General features: G+C 34.9%; 2 protein-coding genes across 2 annotated transcripts in view; both read right to left on the bottom strand.

The window, feature by feature from the left end:
• The window catches only part of LOC127855774 (tyrosine-protein kinase HTK16-like), a 29,423-nt gene extending 14,050 nt beyond the window's left edge, over window positions 1–15,373 (bottom strand). The window contains exons 1-11 of the mRNA XM_052391577.1: window positions 15,084–15,373; window positions 12,984–13,151; window positions 11,852–11,995; window positions 11,196–11,267; window positions 7,777–7,892; window positions 7,036–7,176; window positions 4,952–5,060; window positions 3,795–3,862; window positions 3,236–3,373; window positions 1,592–1,721; window positions 962–1,030 (exon numbers count right to left, since the gene is read on the bottom strand). Coding sequence (XP_052247537.1) covers window positions 962–1,030; window positions 1,592–1,721; window positions 3,236–3,373; window positions 3,795–3,862; window positions 4,952–5,060; window positions 7,036–7,176; window positions 7,777–7,892; window positions 11,196–11,267; window positions 11,852–11,995; window positions 12,984–13,151; window positions 15,084–15,294 — 1,366 coding nt within the window. The 5' untranslated portion in view covers window positions 15,295–15,373. The remainder of the gene's footprint in view (window positions 1–961; window positions 1,031–1,591; window positions 1,722–3,235; window positions 3,374–3,794; window positions 3,863–4,951; window positions 5,061–7,035; window positions 7,177–7,776; window positions 7,893–11,195; window positions 11,268–11,851; window positions 11,996–12,983; window positions 13,152–15,083) is intronic.
• A 3,991-nt stretch (window positions 15,374–19,364) lies between these two features.
• The window catches only part of LOC127855875 (uncharacterized), a 51,407-nt gene continuing 43,066 nt past the window's right edge, over window positions 19,365–27,705 (bottom strand). Inside the window, exons 16-17 of the mRNA XM_052391768.1 lie at window positions 24,404–24,559; window positions 19,365–22,325 (exon numbers count right to left, since the gene is read on the bottom strand). Of these exons, the coding sequence (XP_052247728.1) occupies window positions 22,155–22,325; window positions 24,404–24,559 (327 nt within the window). The 3' untranslated portion in view covers window positions 19,365–22,154. The remainder of the gene's footprint in view (window positions 22,326–24,403; window positions 24,560–27,705) is intronic.

A 27,705-nucleotide genomic window follows, 5' to 3' on the forward strand; every position in this document is an offset into this window, starting at 1 on the left:
TGTAAAACCATTACAATTAAATGCGGATTTCTAGTGCAGTTTTTGTTCACTACAAATCAACAAATAATATAGTCACTAGTAATAGTGTACAATTAATAAAAAAGTACCGGTATGCGTAAAAAAAATGTGTATGCATAACGGGTTTGATTTTACCACGATCATGCTTCCATAGTTTACAGAAAATATCAATTGCGCATGCGGAGATCATACCAAATTGGTTTGACAGAATGGCGGGAAATAATGACTACAGGAATTAATTGACTATGTTGGTCTGATGCGATATATTTTCATGGCCAAAACTACCATAACTGATCGGATATTGTGCAATGGAATGCTAAATTACACGTTGGATTTATGAATTCTTAATTTAAAGTATGAATACGCTAAAGACTGCAGGGAATTTGTGATTCATTTTGAAATTTTCGTAAGTGGGCCAGTGTTTACGATGTATAGGGGTGACGCAACCGGTGTTTAAATGTAATGATCAAATTTTATTTTGCATGAAATACGTACCTTTTAAATCCGTTAATTATTAAGAATGTGAAATTCCATCTTTCATCACTAAAGAAAACCATTTGTCGTCTGCGAGATTCGCAAATGCGAAGTGCGCAAGATTACCGTATGCGCAAGATTACCGGACGCGCAAGATTACCGGACGCGCTAGATTACCGGACGCGCAAGATTACCGGACGCGCAAGATTACCGGACGCGCAAGATTACCGGACTTAACTGTATGTGAGCCTGTGAAGTCTGCCCAGTCTATCAGGGACTACACTTTTCTTATTATTGGGATTTGTCATTTGAAGGAAGTCTTTCTTTTCAAAAATCCAGTTTAAGCAGAATTGTCCCTGATTAACCAGTGCGGACTTCACAGGCTAATTTGTATCAGCACTTTATGGTCATATATTAAGCCCAGTATTTCGAGAGCGAGATTCCATTATCCATGTCAAGTCATTCCTACCTGGAAGCTGAGAACTGTCGACCAAGTTGAAGTATTCATCATCGCAGGTTATCTGGATGAGCTCTTGAGCTGAAATAATAACTTCTGTGACACCAGCCATTCCACAGGATCTTGTGAAGGCACATGGGCATATATTCTCAGTTCGCTATCGGTTTGATTTTTACAGTAGTAACACATTCAAACTATTTGCATTCTTTAGAGACTCAATCCATACGTGTATAGTGTCATCCATATTAGCCTGTGCAGTCAAAACAAGCTAAGTGAGGACACTTTCCATCAAGACTGGATTTTTCGTAAAGAAGAAACAAAAATTGAAGGAAAAATTCCATAAAAGCAGAATGAATCGCCCTTGATAAACCTGTGCGGACTGCACAGGTTAATCTGGGACGATGCTATATGCACATGATTTGAGCCAAGTCTCAGAACGTGGCTCCTTTTATAAAGCTGCTTGTGCTGTCAACATTCCTCATTGTTTATTAAACAGACCATAAATATGCAACTATGCACTACATGTTCCCACCATCATGTTTGTAATACAATGTTACTTGTAAAACATCTATATCAAAATGTCCAGCAATAATTTTAAATCTTAAATACCTTATTCAATATACAAATAATGTAAAGTTATACCTGGGTTGACAGAAAACCTAAGTGCACAAGGCAATCCGTTGGCGCTGTAACTGTAGTACTGTATGACATGTTCGATGTGTTTATAGTATGGCCCGTCATCAATGTAGTAGATAAGCTTTTCTCTGTAATGCTGAAATACATGTTCATATTGAGGTTGAGTTTGTGAAAACTGTCTCTGAAATATTAACCCATTGATGCCTAGCGTCTAGAAAAAAGGCCTTGGCAAACAGCGAAGACCCAGATGAGACGCCACATAATGCGGCGTCTCATCTGGGTCTGCATTGTTTGCTTAAATGAATTTCTGTAAGAAACATTCTAATTATAGAAATAAATATACTACACATGCCTAATTTTGGAAATAAATTGATCCAATTTAGAAGGATGGGAGAGTCCACTAGGCATAAATGGGTTAAAGGCCTAGCTGATTGAATGCCTGGACTCTCCATGGGGTTATCAACTCAGAGTAATGATCAACCATGAAGAATTTTTATCTAAAAGCAAACGAGTCTGATTCTGTGAAAATGGGGCTTTTTGGATGTGCGTAAAGTGTTGTCCCACATAAGCCTGTGCAGTCAGCACAGTGTTGTCCCACATTAGCCTGTGCAGTCAGCACTAGCCTGTGCAGTCAGCACAGGCCAATCAGGTCAACACTTTTCGCTTTTACTTAATTTTTTGTTTAAAGGAAGTCTCTTTAAAACAAAATAATCTAGACACAAAGATTTGTCTCCAATTAGCCTGTGCTCACTGCACAGGCTAATCTGGGACAACACTTAACGCACATGCAGCAAGCCCAGTTTTCCCAGAACACGGCTGTAGATATGAGCTATGTCATACCTTAGTTTTGATCTGATAAATGTACACCTGCTGGTTAGCTATGCTATGTCATACCTTAGTTTTGATCTGATAAATGTACACCTGCTGGTTAGCTATGCTATGTCATACCTTAGTTTTGATCTGATAAATGTACACCTGCTGGTTAGCTATGCTATGTCATACCTTAGTTTTGATCTGATAAATGTACACCTGCTGGTTAGCTATGCTATGTCATACCTTAGTTTTGATCTGATAAATGTACACCTGCTGGTTAGCTATGCTATGTCATACCTTAGTTTTGATCTGATAAATGTACACCTGCTGGTTAGCTATGCTATGTCATACCTTAGTTTTGATCTGATAAATGTACACCTGCTGGTTAGCTATGCTATGTCATACCTTAGTTTTGATCTGATTAATGTACACCTGCTGGTTAGCTATGCTATGTCATACCTTAGTTTTGATCTGATAAATGTACACATGCTGGTTAGCTATGCTATGTCATACCTTAGTTTTGATCTGATAAATGTACACATGCTGGTTAGCTATGCTATGACATACCTTTGTTTTGATCTGATAGTTGTACACCTGCTGATTAGCTATGCTATGACATACCTTTGTTTTGATCTGATAGTTGTACACCTGCTGGCTAGCTATGCTATGACATACCTTTGTTTTGATCTGATAGTTGTACACCTGCTGATTAGCTATGCTATGACATACCTTTGTTTTGATCTGATAGTTGTACACCTGCTGATTAGCTATGCTATGGCATACCTTTGTTTTGATCTGATAGTTGTACACCTGCTGGTTAGCTATGCTATGGCATACCTTTGTTTTGATCTGATAGTTGTACACCTGCTGGTTATGACAGATTGTGAGCACCTGCCAGTCTGGGTTCTTGTTGCTGGACCTGACTAAGAACAGCCCCTCCCTCAGCCCCTTCAGCTCAAGAATCTTCTGGGCTCCCTACAATAGCATTGGCATGGTCAGAGGCCTTAATATATGATTGGGACAGGTGTACATGTGCAAGTGATTAAAAATGCTTAATATGTGAAATGTGTATGTGTGAACAGATCATATCAAGACATAGTGCTGCTTACAGTCAAATATTTTTTGCAGAATGACATTTGAATGTCACTTGTGGGTCCTCAAATAAATTTATGGTTACACACCAGTTTTTTTCTTTAGCAGTAAACTTTATGAGGCTACATCCCAGCAGAATTTAAACTTCACATCATGCAGTCTTCCAAAAATCTAACTTCAACCAATTGTTTTGATTGCCCTACATAAATCTAGTTCACCGAAACACAAAAATTACTATATATTTTGTATTTGAATATCACCTAATGACACCTGTGTAATAAATCAAGTCATTATGACTACTTACTGCTCTGTCAATTTCTGGGTGAAACCAGTCCTTTTTGTGAGTTACGATTTTTGAAGGCACAAAATTATCTGAAAACAAACAATAAAAAAACAACACTTAATGCACAATTATGATTCAAATTTTAATGGTACAAAAACATTCATATCTCAATCGGAAAGGTTCAATCAATGTACTGTTCAACTACCAAAATTGTTTGCTTCTTTCATAGAAGAATATTGATGAATGGAGGAAAATAAAAGTCTATCTATCTATCAGAGGCAAAGTGAAAATGGCTATGTGCAAACAGCATAAAACCAGAACAGCCTGCAAGTAACTCGCAGTCTGTTCAGGTTTTGTGCTGTTTGCTTCTCATCAGTATGTTAGGGTTGGAAATGAAGCCTTTAAAACTTGAATCTAGTAAGAAAGGTCTTAAATAAAATTTAATTTTCTAAGGGACTACAAATGCGTGAAAATATGTATGTAAAAGGTAAACAATAAAATATACAGTAAGATTGACATTGAAAACAGCCCCAAGCTTTTTAGATTCACAAACATCAGAACTGGCAAAATCGGGGGGAGTGATAGCGTTTTTATCTTAACAAATGAAGTACCATCATGTTACTTTCAGCAAATTAATATAAAAAGAAAGTTTTATATATATTTATTTCACATGTATTTTGTATATCAGAAAATGTTCAAACATTTTATGACAAAAACCGACACTTTATAAATATATATATATATATATATATATATATATACCTTTGCTTCTATACCTATTCTGAAATGACAGGGTTTTCTTTTGCTCTGTCAAAAAGTCTTCTGTCTGAGAAAGTTTAATCCTCCAGTTTTCAAACATATATAGAAAGTTTAGAAACCTGGTTTAAATGGAATGCAACTCAACTGAAGTGTAAAACAAAACAAATGAGTCTCTCTCTATGAAAACTGGGCTAAATTTGCATATAGTGACTTTGTAGATTAGCCAGTGCAGTCTTCACAGGCTCATCAGGGATGACTTTTCCAGCTTTATGGTATGTTTTGTTTAAGCAAACATCCAGTTTAAACAGATCCACAGCCATCCCTGATTAGCCTGTGCAGACTGCACAGGCTTATCTGTGAAAACACTTAGCACACATTCAGATTGAGGCTGAAATGATCACATTTTACAAAAAACTCACCTATTTCTTTTAAGCATTCTTGCCTAGAGTAATTTTCTGCTAGATCAAGAGGTGTCGTGGTCCCATCATAGGCTCGAGGCAAATATGGTGAGTGAAAGTCCAGTAGAATCTATCAAGAAAGGGTGAAAAGCTTTAAGTGAAATGTCAACGAGGTTATATTATGGTACAGCAACTAATGCAAATATCCACAATTCTTAAATTGCAAACTAACTTATCTCACTACAGCAATCCATTTATTTGCATGAAGGTACATGTACTTAGTAAAAATAATTTACACAAGATACTTGCAGTAGTTCTTCACATTATTGGCTAACAGACTAATAGTTCTTCACACCTTAGGCTTACAGACTAATAGTTCTTCAAATCTTAAGCTAACAAACTAATAGTTCTATACATCTTAAGCTAACAAACTAATAGTTCTTTACATCTTAGGCTAACAGACTAATAGTTCTTTACATCTGAGGCTAACAGACTAACAGTTCATCACATCTTAGGCTAACAGACTCATAGTTCTTCACATCTTAGGCTAAAAAGCTAATATTTCTTCACATCTTAGGCTAAAACTCAACATTCTAGTATTTATTTACATCTAAGGCTAACTGGTTAGTACTTCTCTAAATCTAAGGCTAACAGGTTATTATTTCTTCACATTTTAGACTAACAGGTTAGTACATGTATTTCTTCACATCTTAGGCTATCAAACTGCAAAATCTCCACACCTCAGGCTAACAGCCTTGCATTTCTTCACATCTCAGGCTAACAGACTAGATGTGTCTCCTATCAAACGCTTACAAACTAGTAGAAATTCAGATCTTGGGCTAACAAACTAGTTGTCCTTTTCACCTTAGACTAACTGACAAGCATGTGTTCACATCTAAGGTTAACAGACTTATAGTTCTTCAAATCGTATGCTTACAGACTTGTAGTTCTTCACATCTTATGCTTACAGACTTGTAGTTCTTCACATCTTATGCTAATAGACTAGTAGTTCTTATAATCTAAGGCAAACATACTGTTAGCTTAATCTGCGGATAATGTTTTGAGAATTAAATATCACAGAACATTTTTACCTTACAACGGCATTATTGGTCATAACACAAAATATGAATAATGATTGCAACACCAGTTTGTTTAAGTGCATTATCAGTGCATGATATGCAATGCAATTCAGCTGTTAGGCTATTTGTCTTAAGAAAAGTATTATATACCAGTAGATAGAAGATACACAAGCTTACATCTTAAACTTTATATACCGATAGCATGCAGGTGCATGTTAGTATTTTAATCAAACAATCAAAAGTATAAAAGTGTTATACATGAGTGTTTGTTTACAACTGTATTTATATACACTCTTACAGTGCATGTATATGAACTATTCTGTACATAACAAGGATGCTAACACACTCGACCGACTTGCTTGTTCTTGTAAACAATAAGGAAACCCAACACAAAGACACTTGAAACTGATTTAGATCTCATGCTAAAGTAGCATACAATCTCTTTAAAAATTATATGAACAAATTATGTCCCCAAAATTTACTAGTCTATTTGCATGCAAACACACATTCAATGCTCATTTGTCGTATCATTTAATTTAAATAAATTTTATTTGACACATGCATTTGAGACAATTTATTATGTTTTGTGGAAAATTGGTTTAATGCACTCTAAATAGCCCTTGAATGTTTCATTCACCTGAATGCACTCTAAATGTCTTTTTAATGTTTAGTCGCCTTAATACACTCTAATTGGCCGTTAAATGTTTTAGTCACCATAATGCACTCTAAATGACACTTAAATGTTTCAGTCACCTCAATACATTTTAAATAGCCATTGAAGGGTTTCATACACTTTAATGCACTCCAAATAGCCATTAAATGGTTTAGCACTTTAATGCACTCTAAATTGCACTTAACAGTTTCAGTCAGCTTAATGCAATCAAAATGGCACTGCAATGTTTCAGTCCCCTTAATTTTCTTTAAATGGCTATTGAATTATTCAGTAACCTCATTGCACTCTTATTGACACTTAAATGTGTCATTCACCTTATTGCACTTTAAATAGCCATTAATTGTTTCAGTTACCTTAATGCACTCTAAATGGCCCTTGAATGCAGCCATATGTAAGGGACTCCAGCCACTTTTTGGATTGCGTTCGTTGACGTTGGCCTTCCCTTCATTGATCAGAATGGAGATGATACCGGCTTTGTTTCCTGAACAGCATTTCTGAAACAGAAAAAATACAAGCTAGTTTATATGGTACGAGTGTTCAACAAATCAATCACTTATAAAAATGTTCATTTATAAACAACACTTTAGTACTTAGAATAGTCTAAAACAATTATAGAATGAAAAACAAATTGTTTGCTGCGTTAAAAACAGTGACCTCTTGAGGTAAAAGCAAAAGCTGTACCTCAACAACACAGAGGCTAAAAACTGTTTTGTGATTTACAAGAACCACTATCTTGCTTTGACTTAAACATACCTTTTGCAGTTTTATGCAAAATTGTAGAATGTTTCTTGCTCATTTGCATTGTACATGTATATCAATTATATTAAATTTATAATTAATTAAGCTAGTGTGGATAAAATTTACTGCTTTATAGATGTTTCATAATAAAATTTGGAACAAACAAAAACAGAAGAGTGCTTATTACTTTGTCGAAATAAAAAGGAAATTTAAGAGCTAGGATGTTTTGAATACCTTATAATTTTTTCATATTATGAAACCATGCAAAATTGTTCAAAATGCATTGAAAATGTGAAATTTTAAAAGCAAACTTATCAAATCAGTCCATACAAATATCTAACAATGGATAACCGTACATGTAAAGGTGTGCTTCCATCCTTGTCCAGGCAGTTCACGTTGGCCCCGTTTCTAACAAGAATATCAGCACAGTCCTCAAATCCATAGTAACAAGCATCATGAAGGGCAGTGGATCCTGACAACAATAATGAGGGAATTCATAGGATGACAAGGCATTAACTCTTTCAGTGCGGGAACCGAATTTTGAAGGACTTTGCAAACAGTTTGGATCCAGATGAGATGCCACAGAATGTGGCGTCTCATCAGGATCCAAACTGTTTGCTATTCTGATAGTATTCTTTGAACAAAAATCGAAGTAAATGCAAATTTCATAAATTCAGCAGACAACATTTTAGCAGAAGACAAATTTCCCAGCATGCAAAGCGTTAAATGTGTATATGAGCGTCACTCTGGAAAAAGGACTTAATGCATTAGCACAAAGTGTTGTGCGAGATAAGCCTGTGCAGTCTGCACAGGCTAATTAGGGTAAACACTTTGCACTTTAATGGTATTTTTCATATAAAGTAAGTCTCTTTTTAGTGAAAATCCAGTTTAGGCAGAAAGTGTCATCCCTGATTAATCTGTGCGGACTGCAAAGGCTAATCTGGGATAACACTTTATATATATGCATGTGTTACAGGTAAGCGCCTAATCTGGGATAACACTTTATATATATGCATGTGTTACAGGTAAGCGCCTAATCTGGGATAACACCTTATATATATGCATGTGTTACGGGTAAGCGCCTAATCTGGGATAACACTTTAAATATATGCATGTGTTACGGGTAAGCGCCTAATCTGGGATAACACTTTATATATATGCATGTGTTACAGGTAAGCGCCTAATCTGGGATAACACTTTATATATATGCATGTGTTACGGGTAAGCGTCTTTTTCTCAAAGCAAGGCTCGTACTGTAAAACCATTAAATTTCGTGTGGTACAAATTTTCGTGGATTTCGTTGTTCCGCTGAACCACGAATTCAAGTACCAACGATTACTTTTACATTTTAAATCCGAAATCGGTCCTTTCCGAATGTCATTGCCGACATTCTCTATTGTTTTCGGTTATCAGAGATATTTGATTGAGATATGCTAGGTAATACAATATGTTGTTTTCTTGATAAGTGTTTGGGTAATACATGTAATACTTTTTAAATCAAACACGGAATTTAAACTGTACATCAACGATTGTTCTCTTTTACATGACGTCACATTAACAGTTTGCAGATTTATCACATATGTCAATTAGTGCCAATTAAAGTTAAAAGAGACATAACGGTTTTCACACATGTATTTTGGGGACCTTATTACTCAAATGTTACTACTAGGAGACCGATTGAGAAGAGAATTGCAAATACTGTCAAAACAACATTGATGGCAATTAGCGAGCGGGGACCAACAAGATCGCCGCTTATTCGCTCTTATCGACAATTATCGGCAACACTTTCATGCTTCAGTGCACATTAATCACAAGCCTTGCTGTCAACACACATTAGCAGATTATTCTTCGTTATTACTCTGGTTGTTTTAAGAAGTTTTATTATTATGACTGTCAATCTTCACCGAAAATTTGAAATCCACGAAATTACGTGTCAACAAATTAGTTGTTTTTTATTAAACCAAGAAATTTCATACCGACGAATTTCTATACGTTTACAGTATACAATTTCAGGGTTTTTCTTTGAGTCTAATTCACTATTAGATTTTAAAGAATAAGATATTTTAATCCAGTTTTACAATGTAAAGAGTCGAAAAAAGAATAAGACACCAGGGATTTCAATAGTCTTTGAAAACCAGGAGGTAAATGACCCTATGCTTGACATTTTCAGGGATCAAATGAACTTTTCAGGGGTGGAAATACTAAAAACTAGATATTTTGTTTGTGGATATTATTTGATTGCCCTACAAATATAGCTTTGTATAATTTTTAGTATATCTTGCTTAACTAAAAAACAACTTTTTCTTTAATAAAACATACATTTTACGTTGGTTTCATGGTAGCCTTTGCATCACAATTATGCAAGGAAGATGATTTGGAAGAGTCAAAAGTGACACAATTGCAAAAAGCTTGCATCAAAATGCAGGATTCTGCTTCAATTGAAATCCCTGAGACACAGAAAAAAACTGCTACAAAATCTGACCCACTCTCAAACTGTGTGCCTGTGCGGGTGTTTTTAATCTGGACTTTTTGAATCTGCAGAAAGGCCCTTCAATTCTTATGCCAACAATCTAATTCCTCAATCTTAAATCAACACATGTGAATAAACAAGTAAAGATTAATAAAAAATAACAATTAAAACTAATAATGATTCAATAAAAAAAATGTTGTTTACTTCAATAGCATTCATAACAACCATGTGATTCTAACTGCCAGGCAAATTTCTTGTACATTTATTTAATGGAGAACCCACAATTGCATCTAAAAATATGTGTCTTACATGTACAAACTTCACTGAACATTGGCTATCTTGCAATAGTGAACCCTTTGCATGCTGGGAAATTTGTCGTCTGCTAAAATGTCATCTGCTGAATTTCTAAAAAAAATTCTAAATTTTCTTCGATTTTTTTTTACAGAATACTATTAGAATAGCAAACAGTTTGGATCCTGATGAGACGCCATGTTTTGTGGCGTCTCATCTGGATCCAAACTGTTTGCAAAGGTCTTCAAAATTCGGTTCCAGCACTGGAAGAGTTTACATGTCCGTAGTGCATGGAAGGTTTTGGTCTGAACAAAACAAATTATAATAATACTTGCGGTTGTATGAAACTCTTTTTTGTTGTTGATATCTATGTTCTGTTACCATTTCATTTTAACTTTTAACAAGTGAGAATTCAACATTTTTTTCTGTTTAGAAAACAAAGTAAGATTGTGCATAGCCATTTTAAATTAAATTGCCATCCCAGATCAGCCTGCGCACTTCACGGAGACTGTTTTACATTATAAAGCACCTGACACATAGGGAAGAAGACCTGAGCAGAAAGAGACCTCTACGAAGCAGACATGTCATCCCCGATCAATCTTTACAGGATACAATCAAAAAGCAGATACTTTTTTGTTCTTATATTTTTGTTGAGAAGTGTGCGTGTACAATGGTATTGTTAAATGTAGCACTTCTATTTGATGAACTGCAAAACTCTTTTAAAACAGGCCTCGTGTTCACAAAACATTTTTGCAATTTAAAATTGATTTTAACTGACATTGACTTTCATTTTAGCCTATCAACTACAATGGAAATCCATTTTTAATGACAAGCAAAATCGATTTTCGATTGCAAAAACTGTTTTGTGAACACAGGGCCAGGTCTGATTGATTAAACCAGAAGAAATAAAACCTACAAAAGGGTGAATTGGATAATATAACCATGGTAATGTGGTGACATTGCCAACATACTGAAATCCAACAACAATTAAACAAGAACATACTAAGTACTCACCCCAGTCTGTTTTGGCATTTATTGGTGGACAGTTTTTGCTTTTCAGAATATCTTCTAAAACTTTTGGGATATCTGGAAAATATGAACTCCTTTAAACTTTGAATGAAACTAGTTAAAATTTTATTTTAAACATATGAGTCGCGTTCTGAGAAAACTGGGCATAATGCATGTGCGTAAAGTGCTGTCCCAGAATGACCTATGCAGTCCTCACAGGCTCATCAGGGATGACACTTTCCGTCTAAATTGGATTTTTGCTAAGAAGATACTTCATTTAAACGAAAAATGTCATAAAAGCGGAAAGTGTCGTCACTTATTAGCCTGTGCAGCGGCTAATCTGAAACGACACTTTACGCACATGCATTATGCCCAGTTTTCTCAGAGCGCGACTCATATGACAATTCATAGACAAATACAGTATACAATCATTAACTCAAGCATATATAACTCCAAATCTGAGCTAAATGCAATATTGAAAGTTACCCTACACTACTTAGGTCTTAAGTAAAATTACCTGAGGGCTACAAATAAACAAGTTTGGCTTATGAAAATTTTCATTTAGCCTCAAACATTTCTTCATTATATCCCATAATATACCAATAATAAAAATAATTCTACATCAGATTCTGGCACATGGTGAGCCCTTTTTCGCAGCTTACTTTCCAGCACTGCTCTGTGAAGGAGATTGGTGGCGCCCTTCTGTCGTTGCTCGTCGGGGGGCGCCTTGCATTTACAGAACAGGGTCAGGTTGGTTGGGAGACCCTGGGCCTTCTCCTGATAGTTTTTGATCAGGCGATCCAAGCCTGCGTGAAAAAAGGCCCACAATCAGTGCTCAGTGCTGAGATATGAACCTTGTTCTGGGAAATCTGAGCTTAATGTATGCGCCAAAAGTGTTGTCCCTAAGTAGCTCGTGCATTTGGCACAGGCTTATCAGGGACAACACTTTCTGCTAAAATTGGATTTTTTGCTTAATAGAGGCTCCCTTTAACGAGAATTCATAAAAGCAGAAAGTGTCATCCCTGATTTTCCTTCGCAGGCTGCACAGGCTATACTGGAATGAAACTTTGAATATACACATGCAGCAAGCCTTGATTTAGGCTCATATAAAGAATATGTAAAACAACATTTTTTGACAATATGTTTGGGAATAGTGTCTGCAAGGAAAATAAGTTCAGGTTATTTTAAACAAATTGATCACTTAAACAATAGCAAAAGTGTATGTTAATAAAATAATTTGAAATAAATATTCTCTATAAAAAAGCATGTTTACTGATTCATTTACTGTACACATAACATTTCTTTTTTGTTGAAATAAACTGAAAATAGTTTTAAAACTTAAGTGATTATGAAACAGAAACAATTTATCTCTATTTCAAGTAATCGTTTATTAAGTCCTTCACCATAACACACTGTTTAGAAGTCTTGATATAAAAATGCTTTAAGTAGGACTCAGATCTCAACAAGAGTTTGACACTTTCCTCCCTGAATAATAATTGTTTACAAGCTTTTTAAGCTTCATTACATCAAACGCCTTAGGCTTATAGAGACACAAACTCAAATATGTTGATTTAAGTAACAAACCATGTATAACCGGTCCTTCATCAATGGAAAAGTGGCAGGGTTTCATAAGTTACAAACCATGTATAACCGGTCCTTCATCAATGGAAAAGTGGCAGGGTTTCATAAGTTACAAACCATGTATAACCGGTCCTTCATCAATGGAAAAGTGGCAGGGTTTACAAACCATGTATAACCGGTCCTTCATCAATGGAAAAGTGGCAGGGTACAAACCATGTATAACCGGTCCTTCATCAATGGAAAAGTGGCAGGGTTTCACCATGGTGATTTGGAAGTGGAAGAATTCTCCTTTGCTGTACAGCGACAACACAAAGCTAGTGGTTGAAAACGAACTCTCTCGAACCAGGAACAATCCATCATGATTTCCATACTTTAACAAGCCTGTAGGATAAAAGAATATGCTTAAACTAAAAAACTATACATCTAAATAAAATGGCACAATAACTAGGCTGCTATAGAGACAATACTGTTTGACCCAGTTCTGTGCTTGTTCACAGAGACAATACTGTTTGACCCAGTTCTGTGCTTGTTCACAGAGAAAATACTGTTTGACCCAGTTCTGTGCTTGTTCTTCAGAGACAATACTGTTTGACCCAGTTCTGTGCTTGTTCACATGTTTTGACCAATAATAAAGAGGGTTGGCAATCTTTTTCTAAAAATTAACTTATCCTCCAGTGATCGTGTATCGATCGGTTTAGAAAACCAGTAACAAGATTTTTTAATTAATACAAACAATGCAACAATAAACAATTTACCTTTAAAGATTTATTTAATTCCCGCTAAATACATGTCACATTTGTTTACTAACAATGTGCTTTACCACGCTAAGCCAAAAATTCCATACACAACTGCAATAACATTCACTACTCACATTGTGAACTTGTATCATGATGTCATACTGGAATAGAGTTATTTAAACGACACGGCCAGATTACATAATATGCACGTTCACCAAAGGGCTAATTCTTTTGAGCCAATCAGGAACTCTTCCTATTGTTTGTTTAATCTGTGTAACTACTAAAAGCATAAATCCCGGACAGAGAGGGGGCATCAAACATAGAAAAATAGCGAACGTTTACAAACAAAATGAAACCCGTCTTTGACATCTTATTCGTTACAACAAAGTCAATAATGTTCATTTCATGGTATATTTTGACCAGCATATCTTTCAGTTTGAATTCTTAGTGGCAGACTTGAAGTTCGAAGAATTGTGACATAGTTCTTTTAATTAAGGAACCGCAGTGATTTTTTTTCAAACATGTTGATTTGCTTAATGATCATAATCAGACTTACGATAAATCGGAAATCAAGTTTGTCACTTAACGATCAACAGATTTTCAAATTTTATCACCACATGGTCACTAAATCAAATACAAGAGCACCGCATAACGGATGCCACGCTCGGCTGCAAAAGCTTGTCAGAAATTTTTTTTTTTTTGAGGTCACAGTGACCTTGACCTTTGACCTAGTGACCCAAAATGGGTGTGGCGTGTAGAACTCAGCAAGGTGCATCTACATATAAAGTTTCAAAGTTGTATGTAGAAGCACTTTGATTTAAGAGGCAATGTTAAGGTTTTTGTTAAAGTTTTATATTAGAGGTCACAGTGACCTTGACCTTTGACCTAGTGACCCAAAAATGGGTGTGGCATGTAAAAAATTGAGGTGCAACTACATATGAAGTTTCAAAGTTGTAGGTGGAAGCACTTTGATTTTAGAGCCTATGTTAAAGTTTGATATTAGAGGTCACAGTGACCTTGACCTTTGACCTTGTGACCCAAAAAGGGTGTGGCGTGTAGAACTCATCAAGGTGCATCTACATATGAAGTTTCAAAATTGTAGGTGGAAGCACTTTGATTTTAGAGCCAATGTTAAGGTTTTAGCACGACGCCTACGGCGGACATCGGACAAGCTGGCTATGACAATAGCTCAGGTTTTCTCCGAAAACAGCCTAGCTAATAAGAGCATCAAAATACTCGAAAATCAGCTCTCACTGGTGGCATAAGACAAAAGTTGTATAAAACAATATCACAATAGAGTGATAACCATCGGACAGAATTCAAATTGGTCGCATATGACAAAGGTCGCTTAATTCAAGTGGTCGCATCCACAAGATTGACTGTATACCTAAAGGTTTTCAACGAATGAATAAACAATTGTGTGAGTCATATTTAAAGAGCCATTGATTGCCTATTGGTATAAAAATAAAGTCAACTGATTTGAAAGAGATCTATGATGAATTACTTTTGACAACACTGGACCATAGTGTGGCATTGTGAAAACATGTCTAAGTAAAATTGCATTTGCAAAATTTACCTTTCCGCAATATATCTTCAGCCACGTCTCTCGTGATTCGGCCATGGTACCACTGTTTATCCCCCTCCCTTTCCTTGATTTTCTCTTGGTCTTCTTTTAGCAAGTCTTCCAGGGAATTCGATTCCAGGCGAAAGGAAACATTCATCAGCTCTGCCGTTTCTTCGTTTGCGTATATAGAGTCGCATTTCTCATCGTCTGAGTCCTGATCCATGTTGTTTCTCACGATTAGGAAGTAAAATTAAAGTAAAATTTTATCACTTCCTGGTTCCTGTCGCCATCTTTGTTTGGTATATTTCAATCATGTTAAAATCGCAAAGAAGTAATCGGTTACATTGTACTAATTTCAGAATCCGGTTCCGTTTTGAACAGGAAGCAACTATAAACCGTGATCATGAAATCTTTTAACACAATCAATGAAACAATCAACTAATGGGGTATATTATCTCTTATTCCAATTATCTAAGTCATCAGTTAACAGTGGCCAATTACCAGTAGACTTGTGGATAGACATTGTCTGTCTGCATAGAAAATGAGTTGTATTTATTTTCTCTATGATTCACTGCCCTCACTATCAGCTCCGTGTATTGGTGGCTGACTTAACCCATTTATGCCTAGTGGACTCTCTCATCCTTCTAAATTGGATCAATTTATTTCTTAAATAAGGGATGTCTAGTATATTTATTTCTATATTTAGAATATTTCTTTCAGTAATTCCTTTAAGCAAACAGCGCAGACCCTGATGAGACACCGCATCATGCGGCGTCTCATCTGGGTCTACGCTGTTTGCCAAGGCCTTTTTTCTAGACGCTAGGCATAAATGGGTTAAATGAGAACTGCATTTTCATTAGATCCTGCTGCAAGGATCGCATGTATAGATTGTGTACACATTAAGTGGCATCAAATACGAGATAAAGTATAGAGATTATTGATTTATTTTCATTTGAGTGACAAGTTATTGATTCAAATAAATGTTTTGAAAAGTAAAAATGTGTTTCATGCTTTTTATTACAAACAGTCTCTAAGTTGCAATAATCCAAATCCCAGCTCTTGACCCTCCGGGTCTGAGCAGTACAGTATGTATGTACTCATAAAATCTCAGAGCATACAATATACAACTAGCCTGTAAGTAAACATTTTGCAGGAACATTAATTTTAACATTTATTGGGTTGATGGCGGTAGAGATAAACATGAAACCGTCAGAGACGGGTGATGTTCCCCAAAGTTTTTTTTTGTCACAATATTGCACTTTATATTCAGATAAAAGGAAACGTCTTGAGGGCACATTAGTTTGGAGGACAATAATTTTTTAATACAAAATTTCAAAAGGGCCATAACTCTGTGAAAAATCATCCGACCAGAACCTGCTGATAATATGCACATCTCCTCTTGGTAGTGAAGCTTCCCATAGTTTCATTGTATTCCGGTCATTAGTCGCTGAGAAATAGCCCGGACAAAAATTGTGCATGGAGGGACGGACACACGCACGGACAGACAAAGCGGCGACTATATGCTCCCCCCAAAATAAATTTTGGGGGGAGCATAATAAACAAGAGCTGTCCCAAGACAGCAATCATGTTCTTTAACTTTCATCATTTAATGTGATGTAATTTTCTGTAAATCACCAGATATAATGGCCACAAAGCCTTATTTAAAGTGGCATATCTGTTGAAGTTATATAATATATCATAGCCTAAACTTAAAGCTCAAAATCTAAGTTACCAACTACATATTTGAATGTGCCCAAAATTAAGAGACAGAAATTTGGGCATGCATGCACTTACATGAATGTTCTACGAAAAGGGGCATAATGCTACTCAATTATTGCTCAGAACTATAGGCATTTGGTAAGTTATGATCCAAAAGACATGGAAGTGGCTGTGGCGTAGTTGATATGGAGTCTGTCTAGCAATCTGGAGGTCACGGGTTTGAAATCTCAATGTTGCTGTGGCGTAGTTGATATGGAGTCTGTCTAGCAATCTGGAGGTCACGGGTTTGAAATCTCAATGTTGCTGTGGCGTAGTTGATATGGAGTCTGTCTAGCAATCTGGAGGTCACGGGTTTGAAATCTCAATGTTGCTGTGGCGTAGTTGATATAGAGTCTGTCTAGCAATCTGGAGGTCACGGGTTTGAAATCCCAATATGAGAGCCTTCTTTAGCCCTTTGCATGCTGGGAAATTTGTCTTCTGCTAAAATGTTGTCTGCTGAATTTCTAAAATTAGCATATTCTTCGATTTTTTTTCAAAGAATACTATCAGAATAGCAAACAGTTTGAATCCTGATGAGACGCCATGTTTTGTCGCGTCTCATCTGGATCCAAACTGTTTGCAAAGGCCTTCAAAATTCGGTTCCAGCACTGAAAGGGCTAGACCAGGCAATGGACTAGAAAGCATTTCAATTAAGCCTTAGGCTTTATATGCAATCAAGCTAAAATGAATAGGTTTATAATATAGACATGTGTGAAGTCTCAATTGTGTTGAATTTAAACTTTAAAATGAATTTTAACTTGCATGCATTAAAAAATTAAACTTACTTTTCTATTTACAAAAGGGGGTTAATACAAGTTATCATGCTAAAAGGCCAGTAAAAGTTATAGGTCATTGATCAATGACTGTTGAACACATGTTGAGTTTCATTCCAATATCATAGTCATAGATGAGTTGTTGCATGCAAACATAGATGTAAATTTGTAAAGTACAAAAAGGGCATAATCTTTTCTTGCTGGTCAGATTTTTTACCTTAGGAAGTGACCTTGATTTTTGATGATGCTCAAACAATGTCTGAAGCTTTAATGTAATAGCTCCACTGGTACAAAGTGTCAAGATGTTGAACTTTTACCTTAACCAAATTTTAAGGTAAAAAACGGGGCATAGTTATGAAGAATTGCAGGTTAGAGTTACCGAACTTGGTCAGTGACCTCACATAATGACCCCGTACACTTGCATTAAGTTTGAGTTGATAGCAGAACAAGTAAAAACAGTAATAATATGTAGGACAATTACCTCAAACCAATTTGTTACAATATACATAAAGGATTAACATTTGGTTTAATGCAGAGTTATGGATCCAAGCAGAGAAGTAGATCTAATAAACCTAATCTCTGACCTTACAAAATGACCTCATACAATAAAGCTGGACACATACTAGTATATGAAGTTTTAATTCAGCATCTTTAGTGGAAACAGTTACATGGGGACATTGCACATTTACCTTAACCAAATAGGGGGCACAATTCTGCTAAATTGCAGGTCAGAGCTATGGAACTTGTTCAGTGACCTCCAACTATCGCCCCAAACATTTAATAAGTGAAGTTTAAGTTGCAAGCAGAACTAGTAGAAACAGTTGGAAGATGTTGCATGTTACTATAACCAAATTTCCAAGTACAAAAGGAGCAGAATTCTGCCAAATTGCAGGTGAGATTAATGGAACATGTTCATTGACCTCACACAATGACCTTGAACTCATGTAAGTAGTTTCAATTAACCCTTTCCCACTGACAGAAGCAAAGTGAAATGGTTATAATATGCAAACAGCATAAAACCAGAACAGCCCGCAAGCAACTCGTAGTCTGTTCAGGTTTTATGCTGTTTGCTGCTCATCAGTATCTTAAGGGTAGGAAATGAAGCCTTTAAAACTTGAATTTAGTAAGAAAGGTCTTAAATATAACTTTTTAAGGGACTACAAATTTGTCAAAAACGTATCAAAGTGGTAAAGGATTAAATACTTAAATAAGTGGTAAAGGGTTTATTACCCGTAGTTGAAACTTTAAAATGTTTAAAAGTTTACTTCACCAAAACATTACATTGACACGGAGAACATTTGAGTGAGTGGTGTTGAGTGAGTAGTGTTGCTCAGACCATTTGTAATAAGTGGAGCTAAAATAGTTTAGTTTGAAACTACTAGCATAAGTACATGTATTTGAACACATGCAACTTGTATTTTATTAGTTATACAAAAATGTATTACAATGTACTTTACAAACTTTTTTTATGACAGTGCCTCTTTTTATGTGGGAAAGGGCCTGGCCTTCCATTTTGGTCTAAACATCTTGAAAACACTTAAAAGAGGGACAAATTTCACAAATTAAGCTTGAAATTTAGTGAAAATTGCATCAATACAATTTTGTTATCTAAGGGGAAGGGGGCTTTCTCTTCGGGGAAGGGGCCTATATAAGGCCCTTGCTGAAGAAGGTAAAAACAACAACATGTAAGTCATAGATTTGGATGTACTTTTTATGATTGATACTCCAAGTAAGCTTTGAGTTTGTAAACAAAATTCACAAATTCACCTTTAATACATTTTATTTTAATTTGCTTTCATAAAAAATTGGGTGAAGATTCATGTAAAACAAAAGATGATCCAATGCTGTCCTTAAATTGGATCAAAAAATGCACAAAATGGTATGTTCTAAATACAAAATACCATTTTTTTGTTCATTTTAATTAAGAGAACATAAACAAATGTGAATGGTTAAGATCAAAATCAAAGAAGAAAACTTTAACATTCTGATTTAAAAATAAAGAAAGTTTAACAGATTGGATTGCAATTCTTTCAGTATAATATTTTAAGGGACCTCCTCATAGAAACATTATGTTATGTGCATCATGGAAAAACAGATGCATTTTTCATTATTTTCAAATTCAACACTATTGAAATATAATTTATATTATTAACAAAAGCAATACCGGTATATACACAATAATTAAAAAACATCACTGACTGGTTTTCTTTAGAAGTGTGTTAAACGTTGAGAACATTAATATGTCTTTTTGAAAGCAGATGACAATTCAACAGACTACTATACCGGTAATTGAATAGCAAAACAAGAAGTTTTAATACTGCGAAAAAATGAAATATACAAAAGACAATACAAAACATCTTTTGAAGAGAAATATATATAACATATGAATAGTAAACAATTATGAAATGAAGGGTAACTGATTTGTATACTACTTTTTTATAGACCTGCAGAAAATTTATTTACACAAAGCAATAAAATACTGTATAATTAACTGTTACATGATTTTATGTAAATAAATGTCTATATGCAACAGTCATTAAATCACATTGCATTAAATGCCTTTTGACAAATAAACAACTCAATTGTTTTTTACAAAGAATTGACTACATAAAACCAACCAAAGACAAGGGTATACAAATAACAAATGATGATTTATAGAATGGAAATAATCAAAAGTTATCAAAACAACCATTTATTCACTGCAGTAGGGATAATTTAAACATTATGTGTACATGACTTGTTATAAAGGTATATACATTTTAAAAACCAGTTTTTGTAATACCCCATGTTTTTCTAAAATTTTACAGGAGTTTTGATTTTTTAACATGTCAAAAATAATTAGACAATCAAAATTTAGATTTTCCTAAGCAAACATAACAAAAATAAACATATCTCTAATACAAAAAGTAATGAAGGTATAACTCACCTCCAACAAAAATAACCTAATCCGATTGTCTTACAGTGGTCACATGCCTCTGGTGTATTTTCCATACACCCCAAGTAATCAACTAGTCGTTGAGATATACTAACAATGTAAGTAATAATATCTGTAACAAGGTATAACATGTGGTAAACATTAGAATGTTTGTGATTTATATTATCCAATCAATACTAAAAAAACATGTGACATAATGCTCCTATATTTTTTATTACCTTGAAAAAGGCAACAAAGCCGAGGGGTATTAAAAGTTCATACTAAACCTTGTGAGTTTTTGTTGATGACATTTTATTCATTATAGTCAACATATAATACAAATATATACATTAAAAAAATCTACTTTTAAATGCTTATATTTTTTTTTTCATATGGAATATTTATCTTTAACAGCAAAAGGCTAGACCATTAATTAGTTAATACAACTTGACACTCTTAATTGTATGTCTTTTCTTAAGCATAGTAAAATTCAATGCAATCAAACTTTAAAAAGGATCAAACCGGATACCTAAAAATAATAGCAACTAAAATATCACAAATACGTATATTAAAAACTTGATTGCATTGTGCAAAAATATGTTTTTCAACAAGATTATGCTAAATTAAGAAACTATACATATTTAAGTACTAAAGACTAAAAGAACATAAAAATAGAAATATCATTTTCACAGGAATCTATGCATAACAAAATTTGACTCAATAAGATGATGACTCAAATTACACAGTGATGTAGCACTCACAAAATTGTCTATCCATTTGTACCACATGCAGCGAGGTACAAAAGCAAATCAATCATATCTAGTGACTCTTTGTTCATAATCCAACAAACACTTTTAAGGTACACAATCAAAAATGGCATGATTTGACATCTCTATTTAAACATTTCAAGTACAAAAAAACATTAATATCATACTATAGAACTCAATAGACTTTTAACATTTCACTTCTTTAATGAACAAAAGATGATCCTATCTTTAAACAAAAACATACATGAGGGCTGAAACAGGTACTAACCCATGAAGTGATGGATCTCTTATTACCGGTACCCATACTTATTACCAGTACCCATATTTATTAACGGAAATTTGACTGGTAAAATTCTGGTAATATGCAGCTTTCAACATGCCCACAAATCAATCATGGAGCTTCATTCTGTTACTGGTCCATTGTTTAAAAACGATATGAGTTAAACAAAAACTGATTTTTCTACCAAATAATATGCACGCCCTGAACAAGTACAACATCAAAATGTTTCAGAATGTGGCTCACAGGTCTTGTTCTTCGCAGTGAGAATATACCAGCATACCACCCTATATCAAAGGTGGAATGACATTCAATTACAGTTAAGGAACAATTTCAATTGTCCATCATGCTTTTGAACACTCCAGGCCCCCTGTTCAGCTTATACTTCCATTGATACAGCTCCAGCCTACTAACTGTCACATGTCTCCTGAGTGATTCAATTACAGTTATTGAACAGTTTCAACTATCCATCAGGCTTCAGGAAAAACTGGGGTGAAACAAAACTGATTTAACCACCCATAAATTCACACAAGTTCTTACACAATGCAGCCTTAGGGCTTGAAAGACTTTAAACCTTGAAACACACACACAAATTCACACATTAGGAAAAATCTCGCCTTGAAGAATTACATCAAACAGCTCCCTAGTGGGGTGGCCGAAGGTGTCGATTTCATCGTTCGTGGTCATACAGTACCTGCGTACAACCTGCATTAGTTTGGACACGTCCCATCCTCTCTGTATAATGATGTCTGCCACCTCTTGAAACTACAATTAAGAAAATTAACCCTTTACCACTTAGAGACATAGTTTTAAGCATTTGTAGTCCCTTAGAAAGTTAGACTTAATTTAAGACCTTTCTTACTAGATTCAATTTTTAAAGCCTTCATTTCCAACCCTTAGATACTGATGAGCAGCAAACAGCATAAAACCTGAACAGACTGCGAGTTACTCGCAGGCTGTTCTGGTTTTATGCTGTTTGCACTTAGCCATTTTAAATTTGCTTCTGAGTGGGAAAGGGTTAAAGTGTGTTTTTTCAAAGTGTCCAAAACTGCTCAATTATGTTATTGAACCGAGTAGATAATGGAACAAAAGAACTTAATTAAAACTACAATCCACGTGATTTATGTGTTTGTTTTTTTTAGTTTCCATAACTGCTTCATGTATTTTATTGACCCAAGGAATAATTTTTTTTTATTAATTGCAATGCTGTTAGTGTAACATGGTAAACAAATTGAGCCTCGTTCTGGAGAAAACTGGGCTTAATGCATATGCGTAAAGTCATGTGGGACGACACATTGCTCGTAGACTTTTAGATAAAACTTTGCTTAAACAAAAAAATCCATAGAAGCAGAAATGTCATCCCTTATAAGCCTGCACAGACTGCAGAGGTTTATCTGTGACATAGAGGATATTTGTTGGATTCGGTGCATTAGCGATTTTAATTCACGAGTGATCATAGAAAATAATATTTTCACGAGTGGCGCAGCCACGAGTGAAAATATATATTTTCTATGATCACGAGTGAATTTAAATCGATATTTCACCGAATCCAACAAATTTTCTTTTTATTTTATGCTTTTTTTTTTCACTGTTTATATACATTGTTAAAGAGTTTAACCAAAGAATTTCGCTGGGATAATGACGTCATTTCGTCAAAAAATGACGTCATTTCACAGTAAACGGTGAAAACTATTGATAATTTTCACTGATAATTTTCATTGTTTAAAACAGTGAAATTATCAGTTTTAATTCACTGATATTTCTCTATAAACCACTGGAAAGCATAAAATTAAAGAACGTCATACTCTGGGTTAAGGTTTGGCATCACATGACAGTCACATGTACCAGTGTATAATGTTGCGGTTGTTACTGAGCAAGTTAAGGGTGCAGAATCAACAGGGTTTCCCGGGCTTTACAAACGGGCTCTACAGAATGTAAACACATCGTAAAGAACTTTATTTTTGCTAATTTCTCAAGTAATTGAACTACATTTGCAAAAATCTTCAGTGCATAAAAGACAGTTTTTCTTGCAGGTTGTGCCAATATCTTAAGGTATAAGTATAAATCATTAAATACGTCTGAAATCGTTGACAAAATGTCACGTTGTGTGAAGCTTATTGATGTACAATGAATGCAGCAGATACCATATTTTTTAACAAGAACACGGGCTTATTAAATAAAGTAATTTCCATGTATTTCACATTGCCCAAAGCAGCATAAAAATCTGTCTATTATGCTCTACTAGATATTCTTAAGAAAAATAATTTAAAAAAGTTATTTGAAATAAAGCACCATTTACTGTCCAGTATACATCCATTAAAGTCAAAAGGGGGAACCCCACAAAGCCACATGATCCTGCACCCTGAAGTTCAGGGTGGAAAGTGGCACAATTTTTTTTTAAACTATCACATGTAGTACTTCAGGACTACATGCATCCAAAACTTTGACCAAAACATTGGGAATAAAGGCAAAAAGGAAGTCTTGTCTTATCTAAAGTCCAGTCTTGGCGGAAAGTGTCATACCTGATTAGCAGACTGCACAGGCTAATCTGGGACGAGACCTCATGCACATGCATTAACCCTTTAAGTGCGGGAACCGAATTTTGAAGGCCTTTGCAAACAGTTTGGATCTAGATGAGACGCCACAGAACGTGGCGTCTCATCAGGATCCAAACTGTTTGCTATTCTGATAGTATTCTTTGAAAAAAATCAAAAATGCTAATTTTAGAAATTCCGCAGACGACATTTTAGCAGATGACAAATTTCCCAGCATGCAAAGGGTTAATCCACATTTTCCGAGAGCGGCTACAATAATTTATTTTTACTTTATAACACTGTATTTACCCTGTCCATTTGATGGTTTTGGAAGGTGTAGTAAAGCATGCATGGACATCCGGCATAGCTGGACGCCATCCACTGTATCAGGGACTTCAGGTGGGGATCCCCACCAAACGCACCACACCCCCAGTTGCCCGTAGCGATGGGACGTCCGTGTTTCCGCTACAATAATAATCAAGAAGAATATATAACTGAAAATTAGTATTTATAAGTGCATGCTACCAAAAGCTATTAATTTTACAGGAATCTGGATTTTGTAGCCATGGGACGTCCATGTTTCCGCTTAAATAATAATGAAGAAGAATATTTTACTAACGATTAATCTTCTACAACAGAAGGTGCAGACTGCTGGAATAATGTTTTAACCCTTTGCATGCTGGGAAATTTGTCGTCTGCTAAAATGTCGTCTGCTGAATTTCTAAAATTAGCATTTTCTTCTATTTTTTTCAAAGAATATTATCAGAATAGCAAACAGTTTGGATCCTGATGAGACGCCACGTTCTGTGGCGTCTCATCTGGATCCAAACTGATTGCAAAGGCCTTGTAAATTCGGTTCCAGCACTGAAAGAGTTAATCAGCTTAAGTGAGAAATCAACAGCAGCCTTTATGTTGGAATTTCATGACTGATACTGTTGAGTAGAAAATAAGTACAAGATGATCAGTATTTCCGTTAATCTGTACATTTGTAATTGTTTTATTCTGTACATTTGTAAGTGTTTTATTCTGTACATTTGTAAGTGTTTTATTCTGTACATTTGTAAGCGTTTTATTCTGTACATTTGTAAGTGTTTTATTCTGTACATTTGTAAGTGTTTTATTCTGTACATTTGTAAGTGTTTTATTCTGTACATTTGTAAGTGTTTCATTCTGTACATTTGTAAGTGTTTCATTCTGTACATTTGTAAGTGTTTTATTCTGTACATTTGTAAGTGTTTTATTCTGTACATTTGTAAGTGTTTTATTCTGTACATTTGTAAGTGTTTTATTCTGTACATTTGTAAGTGTTTCATTCTGTACATTTGTAAGTGTTTCATTCTGTACATTTGTAAGTGTTTCATTCTGTACATTTGTAAGTGTTTTATTCTGTACATTTGTAAGTGTTTTATTCTGTACATTTGTAAGTGTTTCATTCTGTACATTTTTAAGTGTTTCATTCTGTACATTTGTAAGTGTTTCATTCTGTACATTTGTAAGTGTTTTATTCTGTACATTTGTAAGTGTTTCATTCTGTACATTTGTAAGTGTTTCATTCTGTACATTTGTAAGTGTTTCATTCTGTACATTTGTAAGTGTTTCATTCTGTACATTTGTAAGTGTTTCATTCTGTACATTTGTAAGTGTTTCATTCTGTACATTTGTAAGTGTTTTATTCTGTACATTTGTAAGTGTTTTATTCTGTTCATTTGTAAGTGTTTTATAAGTACTGATGACTGGAGTAAATTACATGTTTACCGGGTATGTAAACTTTACCATTGTAGGAACCAATAAAAAAAAAAAATATAATCACTCAAGTTCACAGATTTCTTGGAAAATAGGTGGAAACAATTGGGTTAGTAACACCAATAGAATAATCTATAAAAGGTTTCAGGGCTAAAAGCTATCAACAAAGTAAATACTGTAAACATTTTAATATATGTAAATTAACCCAAATTGGCAGTTTTTTACAAGAAATCAATCATTATGACAAACACAACAAACTGAATTAATATTGAACACATTTATAACATGTACATGTACTCAAAACAAAATAAGAACATTTCTACAAGAAATCAATAATTATAACAATAGCCACAGTTGAGCACAAAACAATTGTATTTGATCAAGAGTTGTTAAGATGATGCAACAGTTTCACTCTTAACCCTTTATTATCAACATACAGTCAATCTTGTATTTAGAGACCACTAAAGGGAGTTGCCAAAAGTGGTCTCTTAATAAAATGGTCTCTTAATTAATCAAAGTACTGGCAGTACTGGTGTGACGATGCTTTTGAAGAGGATGGATATAAAACATCAATTTAAGTTTATCTATATCACCACAATTGTGTATGTTGATACGAACATTTGGGTACGATAAAAAATTTGGGTACGAAAATTTTGGGTACGAAAAAAAATTTGGTACGAAAACAATTTGCGTACGAAACATTTTTGGTACGAAAAAAAGGTTAGGGGTACGGGGAAGTAGTACCCGTGGGTAACTTGACCCATTGAGCGAAACTGGGAGGCAGGTCACATTCTTGTTCATTAAGTATGGCAATACATTCATGATGATTCTCGAAAGTAGGTATGAGCACATAGCCGGACCATGTGAGCTCAATCGTATGAGCACTTGACTATCCGAGTTCGCCCACGAACATATGGATAAGTTAACTAATAGCGAAATGACCTTATACATGTATATGCTGAAATCTAACAATCAAACGAAATATCAAACATGGTATGTACACTTAGGTGGTTGTGTAATTTCTGTTAGAATATCGTATTCAATATGTAAATTTTAAATGATTGTGCCCGCACTTGAGTTTGTTGCCTTGTTTGAGTCTATACGCGCCTAGGCTGCACCCAGTGTGTGTATTTGTGTTTTTCCAAGGTAATGAGTTACCTCCGCGCTGAGGCTGCATAATGTTGAAACCCGGAATGTGTCCAGCACTCCTACCTAATAAGATTAGATTGACGACAGTTGGGACGAATTTTGAATGATAGCTGCAATTTCCAGCTATTTGTTTTGTACTGAAATACTTTTTTTTTTTATATGGTCAAATGCTGCGGGGGGATAAGATTTTCCGGAAAAAACAACTGTCAGGAATGGTGACCTCAAAACATACAAAATATAACATTGCGCCGGGAGCGGGAATCGAACCGGTGTCGTAAAGGTGAAAAAGCGAACGTCCTTACCACTGCGCTAGCGGGACGAACACTTATGCAAAGAAATGTTGTTTTATCTATATATATCATAGCAGTGCAGCGTTTACAATTTGCAGGTTCGAAATCGTTCGCATTCTTTAGTTTTGTGATCACATAAAAAGTTAATTTTACATGTTTTTATTCGCAATTTATTTACTAAATCGAGAACAAATATCAAACAAAATAGAGAAAATATATAGTTGTTTCATTGGTCCATAAAAATAAAATGGATGTAAAATTACTAATTTGAAATTAACGTTCTGATACACTTATTCAATCTTTTTCCCCAGGATATGCTGTTCTATTAATATTTACCTTTATCAACACGAACGACAACTCTGCTAGGAGAATGTTATCAATGAAAATCAACGAGCAATCTCCTACGCAGTGGCGAATGCCAAGGGAAGT

This window comes from Dreissena polymorpha, chromosome 13 (assembly GCF_020536995.1).
Source record: "Dreissena polymorpha isolate Duluth1 chromosome 13, UMN_Dpol_1.0, whole genome shotgun sequence".
Taxonomy (NCBI): domain Eukaryota; kingdom Metazoa; phylum Mollusca; class Bivalvia; order Myida; family Dreissenidae; genus Dreissena; species Dreissena polymorpha.